Raw genomic sequence first — 8,754 nt, 5'->3', positions numbered from 1 at the left:
ATGCGGGTTTTGTTTTTTTGGGTATCGGGTTTTATGCGCGGCGTGAAGCTAATCAGACGGCTGGCTGGGGCCCTAGTAGTGGCCTTTTTGAAACCGGGCATCGCACCTTCTCATCATCCAGGCAGAACCTGAGCGAAACGCACTCACACCGTCACACCCCTCTCCGCCTCCGCCTCCGCCTCCGTCGCGCTAGGGTTTTGTCTCCACCTAACCACACTCACAGCCGCCTCCGCCTCCGCCTCCGCCGCATTTCGGCCGCGCTCTCGCCTCCTCGCCAAAATCGCCTCCCCGCATCACCTGTTCCTTCTTCCTCCCTCCTTCGCCCTCTCATCATCATGCTCTGCCTCGGGAGCGGCGGCGGAGACCGGAGCCAGGCGTACGGCGGCGGGCGGGGGGCGCCGACGGGAGGACGCCGAGGCGGGCGGAAGCGCACCGCCTTCGTGTGGCCGTCGGCATCACCGTGGCCTCACACGGGCGCGGACCAGCACGGGGTCGTCTTCCCCCTGCCCGCGCCGATTTGGCCGCCCCTGGCGTACCCCTGCGGGCCTGCATTCCCCGCGCCCTCACCGGCCCGCCCACCCCCCGCTTCCGCTCCACCAACTCCGGTGCCGTCGTCCGCGACTATCGGTAAGGACCTCGAGGAGAGACCGTTCCCCTTCGTCTTGCCTGCGGCGGAGAAGGCGCCCGCGGTCGCGCCGGTTTCCAGGAAGCAGCTCGCCCGACCTGCCCGTCTCGGGGCCGGGACCGTCGCGATGATCCGCCCGAATCGCAGGCGCCGGGCGGGAGGACGCGGCGCGCCCACCGGCTTCCCTCCAGGCCCGTCGGCACCGCCATGGCCTCACGAGGGCGTGTACCAGCACGGCATCGTCTTACCCGGGACCGCCGCCACGATGCGCGCGAACCACCGGCGCCGGGCGAGAGGACGCGGAGGTGGCCGCGTGCCCACCGACTTCCTGTGGCCGTCTCCAGGCGAGTCGGCACCGCCGTGGACACACGAGGGCGCGTGCCAGCATGGTGTCGTCTTCACCGGGCCCGCGCTGACTCCGTCGGCCCGGGCGTACGCCTACGCGCCCTCTTGATCTTCTACGCCCTCGCCAGCGGTCACGTCGTCGCAGGCGGGCCTGCCCGCGGCGGAGAAGACGCCCAAGGTTGACACCGCGCTGGTCTCCAAGAAGGGCCCTGCCCACCTCTCGCGTCCCGGGGCCAGGAACGTCGGCGCGAACCGATTGCTCATCAACGTCGGCTACAACATGTTACCCTGCTATGTAAGCTACCTCCCGAAACCATCACACCCATTAATCTGTTATCATGCATACTCTACTTGTATTGTTCAGGTCTGATGCTTCCTGGAGCTGGAGAATTTCTTGCTATTAATTTCTGCCCTCTGCGCTCAATGATCTACTAGGACGACTGTGATACTGTTGTTTTAGCAATTTCTCCCGTTTTCCTTTCACTGCTTCAGTGCTTCGTTGTTACCATGCGATCTGTTGCGCGTTAATTTTGGGGTCTTCGATGATGGATCTCTCTAGTTATCATGTACAGTGGGAGTTTCGTTAGAGCGAAACGGAAAGCAGTAGACAATGGCATCATTTCGTTTTGGTTCGTGTGAATTAAGCGGTTTTGTTGCTGTTTGATTGGACAGTAGTGGTATTCGTCGGCGTACACATGATGTATTTTTTTTTGTCGCAGCATTAATTTCATGCAATTTTATGGGGTGTCAAGTTTTGGAACTTGCTTGCTCCACAGCCTGGTGGCTACCAACTTAGGGAGGAGAGTAGCTTAGCTAGCTAGAAGCACATAAGTTTCCACGGCGTCACTGCTACGCTAGGAATTGGGAGCAACTGAGGTTTGGGATGCAGATTTTGAGCTACGAATTGGGTCAGCAGCTATGCTGCTGTCATCCTAACCGAGATTTAGAACAATGCTCAGCTTAGTTATCTTTGTACCTCCCACATTTCTTTGGAGAAGCTTGAGCTGTGATTTGGTCAATATCTGCTGCTCAAGTGCTAACCGGAAGAAATGGATGTGGGTCAATGATTTTAGATGTGCAATGAGTAGCAGCTTTGAGAACCTAGTCACAACTCACAACTACCTATGGCAGGAAATAGTATGGTTTGATTATTAGAAAATTGAGCCACACGTCGCAAAGTATATCTACTTCATCATGGTTCTTGTTAGCATTTCAAATACTGTACTTGCAGAACTTACATCTCAACATTGGGTGAATAGACTGATCTAAAGCAATGTATTCAATCAAAAACATTTTCAGGCCCCATGGCCCAAGATCACTCAAGCAGATGTCAGGAAATATATGACTGTGTTTATTAAGGTAGACAGAGATGGAGATGGGAAGATTACTGGTGAAGAGGCAAGGAATTTGTTTTTAAGTTGGTGGTTGCCAAGAGGTAGTGATTCTCTCTTCCATGTATACTTACCATATTTCCTTCCAGATACTGTGAATGATGGCCTGCGTGCTCTTTTTGTGTGCCTGTGAACTTGGTACGTTACAGTAATTTAAGCCAATAACTAGGTGGTAGTTATATGCAGGGTGCAACATGCAAAAAAGTAAATCTGTTTATGTAAGTTCAAATTCAAATTTTAGTTCGAAAAGGCGTCCTGCTTTTGCAGTCATTGCTCTTACTTTTTTTGGCCATGAAAATTGCCTTTTAGATGACTAGTTATTTTGTTACATTTTTCATTAGTTTGTCTGCATTCCAAATTCAGTGGCTGCTGGTGCCATGCTACTGGGGGTCATGTTACTGCTCGTTATCATTAGACCTCTTTTTGCATGTACCTATAACTACAAATATGCATTTATTTTATTAACTTACTCAGTTATTTTCTTTTGCTAGATGCAATTTGAATTGACATATTTGATCATGTTTTATCCTGTCATCAGTATCCTACTGTTTCTCGATAGTCAAAGTGTGTTCTTATGTTTGCCTGCGATTGTATTATTGGAGTTTAGTGCCTCAGAGGGCTACCACAATCTTGTATATCGTTAGTTATTTCTATTTGCTACGTTTGGTACGGTTGATGAACAAACTGCATCAGATAAATACTGTCTATGTTTGTTAGCTTGTTTTCCCACTGAAATTTACCTCTGATGCCCAATTCTCTCTGGACAGTGGTTCTTTTTGTTCCCTGCCAATAAGTTTCTAAAATTCTGCCCCTCTCCACTTATAGAGATCATAAGGAAGGTGTGGGATTTATCCGACCAGGATAAGGATGGGATGCTGTCCTTCAAGGAATTTTGTTTTGCTGTGTACTTAATGGAGAGGTTCCGAGAGCAGCGACCACTTCCTGATGTATTACCAGATGGTATTTGGGCGGAGGGAATTTCGCTACCCTCTACTGGCCAGTTTGCAGAAAACCCTAGTGGCCTGGCTCCCCATCCAAGTGCTGGTATTTATCTATTGAAGCTGTTCTGTTCATTCTTTTGAGCACTAACTAATGAGAAAACCCCTTGTCACTGATCTGGTTTTGTTGCATACTTTCTGTAGGGGTTACAAGTAGAGCAATGCAAGGACCACATCCTGGAATGCCTCCTTCATCTGTGAAGCGACAACATCGAAGGCCTCTTCATTTTGATGATGATACTACGCAAACTGAACCACAAAAACCTAAGGTCCCAGCATTGGAGAAACATTTGGTTGGCCAGCATAGCAAAGAGGAAGGAAATGCACTTGAAGCGAAGTTCAAGGAAGCTTCAGATGCCGATAAAAAGGTATTTACTCATCATGCTTAAATGCTTAATTAATGAAAATATTTTTGGATTTTTCACATTTAAAATACTAGAAAAACAAAAGTAAATCCAAATTTATTCTGATTTGGCTCTCAGCAACTCGGTTCTTGTTCAATATTTTACATTCCATAGTTCACGAGAAATTAAACTTCTGTAGCATAGGGAGCATCTTTTTTCTCGAACATGTTCGGGTAAGTGTTTCACAGGTTCAAATTCATATCTCATAGAATCATGGAAATGGTGATGCCATTCGATTTCTAGCTAAATTATCGCGGGGAAAAAATGCAATGTGGATTTGGAACATCATGTAATTTAGGCTGTCCTGATGTGTAACATGAACATGTTTTAAATCTTTATCAAGGTTCAAGAGTTGGAAAAGGAAATACTGGATTCCTGGGATAAGACTGATTACCATCGCACCAAGATGCAGGAGCTTGTAAGTACTCTATAGCAATATGCCAATATGCCTTGCTATGTAAATGCAAACATATATTCTGAGTGCAAGAATTAGGTCCATTTATATTGAGAAGCATAACTATTTGTATGTTTAGGAATCTTAGCGAGGTCTTCGTTGATTCAATTCTACTTGCATTTCTCAGTCTACTCGTTTAGCTGTTGGTACAACATTTCCATTAAATGATGTGATGTTTTACAACTATAAGCTGCAGCGTACTGTTCTATACCAATTGGACATATTTATCTCTATCATTTAGCTATAATACTTGACACCTAATATCAGCCATTCATATTTGCAAGTTGTATGTGTTCATGTGATTATGTCTGACTTGATTTCTTTATTTTGCCCTAGATTCTCTACAAGAGTAGGTGTGATAACAGGTTTAATGAAGTCTCAGAAAGTATGTCTGCTGATAAGCGTGAGGTAATGTTTTCTGTAATCTTGATTAAGAAAATGAGCTATGATATTCATTCTTCTGCCCTTTCGGGTAATTTCTGAAAGTGTGTACTGAAGCAAAAAGATAACTACAATGTTGTACTGTACTTCTGTACTGTTTTATATTGTGATGCATAACGTTGTACATATGCAAGCCTCCAGTTATTGCATGCTCTTGGAACAACTCAGAGTATCCAGTTTGTTGTTTTGGGGGAACTACACCTCCATGGAAGCAGTCTGCCTGTTTCATTGCAAAGACAATCATCTGACCTTTTTCTGTGGTTTCCTGACTTTCTCCGGCGATTCCACCGGGTTTTCGTTTCGTTTGCTTGCTTGTACGTGGCTTCCATTTTAATCAAAGCAGAAGGTACTTGTGCCAATGTCGTTTTTGTTGCCTGGTCAGTTTTGTTTGCAGCCCATGGACTCTGGCTTGTGCACCGTAGCTGTCTAGCTGCACGTTTCATTGGAGATTTTCTTGGCTCTCTCTGGAGTCTGGATGATGTCCGGAGTTAATTTGAACGTTTTGAGCTCGGTTTTCAGATGGATTTGAATGATCGATACATTGTGGGATTTCAATGAAGTGCGTTATGCTTAAAACTGATTCACTGCCCCCATGCTCGGGCAAAATGTATGCTTCGAGATTTTTGTACGAATGATTTCGATGCGCAGTTTTTTTTAGAAACTATTTAGAGTCTTTGTTCTGAAAGTTTTGATACACAGTGTTCTTTCCCACATGGTTTTAAATGTGATTCAAGAACGCCCATTCCAAGTGAAGATTTTCCTGGAGTCGAAATCAAGATTGTATCTGTTTGCTATTTACTTGCTAAATTTGCATAAGAGCTTATCCAATAGTTGTTGATTCCGTTTATTTTTTAATATTTACTTTTGCTTTAGTGGTTTCTAGGATCTGGTTGTTTTCCATCATGCATTGACTGAATTCTTTGGAATGTTACTTCAACATGCACTTCTCTACGCTTTTGAATGGATCAGTGAAATGCTTGAGTAGCTAGGTATGTTTCACTCTGCTACGCTTTTGAATGGATTATGGTGCAAATGCAGTGAATCGAAGTATTTGAGTATGTTTAACATAGCCGTACAATTCAGAGGGCCAATTGTCTTTAATCTGTGTACTGAATCTAGAACAAATTGTCACTTTTGTTTCCATACACAAGGATGTTGAAATGTGTTGATTGCACTGAAATGTTATTTATCTTTGCTTTGGCTGTAGGTTTCTATTAACAGAGAATCAAAATCAAGGCCTGTAGACATGCAAGAGTTTCAGTCCATTACCAACAATCATTGCTGCACGTAATCCTCTCTCTCTCTCTCTCTCTCTCTCTGAGTGTGTATATGTTCTGTATTGTGTTATAATTCTTAACATGGTTTAACTCTGATTCATATTAACTCCCAACAGCAGCCAGCCTGTTAGAGAGGTGTCAATATCGTCATCACCATCCTCTAGCAGGATGATTGGGATCTCAAAAATTCAGGTTGGCGTTGATTTACGTTTTCTGTTTGGTATGCATATTTTGATTAACAGTACTTCACTCATATTACTATCAAATTACTTGAAGGTTATTGTATATATTGGCAACTTTAGCCCATTCCCGATGCAATTTGAAGACAATTCTACAATTGAGCACATTGTGTGTGCAGCTTTTCAAAAAAAAATATCAGCAAATTTGATGCAATTATCCGAGTGAATAGCCGCAATGCTTATCTTCAGGATACATTGTCTTATTTGAACATTAATAACGACAAAGAGTGTAGTCTCTATATCGGTCCTCGGCTACGGGGAGGTCAGCCTCCTTCAAGGTAAGATATCGGTCCTCGGCCATGATGTTTCCTTTTGTGCTTGTGCTTGCGCGGTCTGTTTTTTTCTTCCTGCTTTGTTTCTATGCATTAAATAGATCTTTTACTGCAGCTCTAAATGCCCTGTCCCTCCAAGTACTGAGTTATTCATCAAATATTTATCAAGGCTTGGGGATGAACTATTCGACGTGGTACTTTTTCCATCAGATCCAGCCATAGACTTTGTTGGTATGGTTCCGTATTTTGTTTCTCTGGGATTACAAGGTATTGAGATAGCTCAAATGCTTTTTGAGCTTCTTGAAAGTTACCATGAGAGACAGAAGTGCGTTTCACATTTCATCTTGGCAAACCTTGAGTATGATAGTACCTCCAAAAAATTACTGTTTAGAGGCAGTGTACGAATAGTGGATTTTGATCACAATAACTACTGCGAGAATATGTCTGATGCTGGCACGGTTTTATCTGAAATATTCCGGTTCGATGAGTTGAAGCTCCTGGCCGGTTATTCTGGAATACGGATACCACCTGGGACTGCTAACAATAATGGCAAGATCCCCAAGCTTGTACAGCTGTTGATTCATGACCTGCAAACTGGAATAAGAGTATTCCCTGGTGCTGGCATGAGCAAGCGTGCAAGGGCTTATTTCCGCTGCCATGTCGGTGCGATGACCTCGGCTGCACGCCTAGCCTTTTGGTTAACATCGGAGTTACACTTTGAATATATGGGCGGTGAGCAATTTCTGGACACTTTTATCGGTGAACTCCATGTACCTGATTGGTCAACATGTGCAATCCGTTCACCTGCAATGATGACAGTATATCTTTGGCGGAATTACAACACCTCCTCCTTGGGATGCCAATTGTCCTGTTCGCGTAATTTTTTAAGTCATGCTCGAGAAAATTTAGGTGCCCTGGTAATTACTGAACCAGAACTTGATTATATTATATAAATATGAAGTCTAACATTTGCTTTCTAACTGAATTTCTTCTTGCATCTTTTTTTTCAGCTTTCAGAAAAACAGGCTGAGGCGTACCTGAACATTGTGTTTGAGTGGCTGTTGTACTATCTGCTGTTGAAGTCTTCGTTTCCAGGAGCGGTGATCAATTGGAACAAACGTTCTCTACCCCCGGCACTGCCGCCGCCGCCGCCACCTTATCCTGTGCCTGCTGGCCCAGCTCCAAGGCAACTCAAGTTCTCCAACAACTTTACGTTTGACCAATTGATTGATACCAGTGGTATGTATAATGTGGTGCGTGCTCAATATGCTTAAGGTTTGGTGTCTAATGATGATTACGTTTTTTGTTTGTTTGTAGGATACTTGAGTGACTGTTAGGATTGATCCTCAGAAAATCTTATTGGCGTAGCTGTTACAGCTTGTTGTGTTCTTCTACCCAAGTGGATTGGATTCAAACTTGTCCAGACTTTGTTACACTTGTCCACCTTGTTGTCTATCATCTTGTATCATGTAAACGGCCAAATGTTGCAGTCCTAAACAAACTTTGTAATATAAACTTGAATAACCGGAGTCTTATCTTGTGCGTGCAACAGTGTATACAGTTGTGGTAAGTCTGATGATCTCTAGGAGTAACTGATTCTGGTAATTAATTGAGCTATTACTTGAATAACTGGAACCTGCGTCTTGGTTGCTCTAGCAGAGTGTTATTACTTGCCTTTTCTGAAAGGACTATGTGAACTTTGTAATAAAACGTTGGGAGTATTTTCCTATTTCTTGCCTTTTTTGAAAGAGGTATGCAATTTTTCTGGTTATGTAGCCATAAATTTGTAAAGTGTCAGTTTTTTTATGTTTTTATTAACACCTCTAATTTTCAAAAAAATCAGAGATTACTCACAGAAGTTTCTGTTGATTTCAAAATAATAATTATATCGTAGTCAAATAAATTACAGAAATTTGGTTTCTTAAGATTTGAGGTCCCATTTTCATGAAATGTTGGGGGCATCCGCAGGCTCATCCCGGTGGCTGCCGGATGACAAAGCATAGCATTGGATCATATCCCTATCTCCTCACATGGAAATAGCTTCAAATTTGAATGATTAAACTTTTGTGCACCTAGCCCTTTCCCTAAACTTAATCCCTCGAGCAAACCCGACCTTTACATGGATACGTTTGTTCCTCTTCTTCCTTAAAAGTGGCCAACAACAATTTGCTGCCGCTAGAATATAGATGCTCATCGAGTGAGATGCAAGAAATGAATCGAGAAAGTAGGCGAAATTCATCCACCATGGATCACAGTTTTGGACACTTCGTCTGAATGAGTTCTTCTCCTCTTTCTTCTAGACGACGGG

The 8,754-nt window shown here is 43.8% G+C and overlaps 1 protein-coding gene across 1 annotated transcript; it reads left to right on the top strand.

Moving 5' to 3' along the window:
• The first annotated feature begins 1,064 nt into the window (after positions 1–1,064).
• LOC119287567 (intersectin-1-like) lies at positions 1,065–8,075 on the top strand. The gene is made up of 12 exons (XM_037567131.1): positions 1,065–1,265; positions 2,270–2,405; positions 3,187–3,405; positions 3,504–3,727; positions 4,107–4,181; positions 4,554–4,625; positions 5,866–5,945; positions 6,052–6,127; positions 6,212–6,452; positions 6,562–7,363; positions 7,457–7,685; positions 7,764–8,075. The coding sequence occupies exons 1-9, from the start codon at positions 1,251–1,253 to the stop codon at positions 6,338–6,340; spliced, it is 1,026 nt and encodes a 341-aa protein (XP_037423028.1). The 5' UTR covers positions 1,065–1,250; the 3' UTR covers positions 6,341–6,452; positions 6,562–7,363; positions 7,457–7,685; positions 7,764–8,075.
• Positions 8,076–8,754: the final 679 nt, after the last annotated feature.

Source organism: Triticum dicoccoides, chromosome 4A, assembly GCF_002162155.2.
Source record: "Triticum dicoccoides isolate Atlit2015 ecotype Zavitan chromosome 4A, WEW_v2.0, whole genome shotgun sequence".
Lineage (NCBI taxonomy): Eukaryota > Viridiplantae > Streptophyta > Magnoliopsida > Poales > Poaceae > Triticum > Triticum dicoccoides.
Note: the sequence above shows the minus strand (reverse complement) of the source record. Positions and strands in the feature narration are given on the sequence as shown.

Excerpts from the sequence above, each read along its gene's own strand:
- LOC119287567 (XM_037567131.1), top strand. Across the intron at positions 2,406-3,186 it reads AAGTTGGTGGTTGCCAAGAG|AGATCATAAGGAAGGTGTGG; the intron begins GTAGTGATTCTC and ends CTCCACTTATAG. Across the intron at positions 5,946-6,051 it reads ACCAACAATCATTGCTGCAC|CAGCCAGCCTGTTAGAGAGG; the intron begins GTAATCCTCTCT and ends AACTCCCAACAG.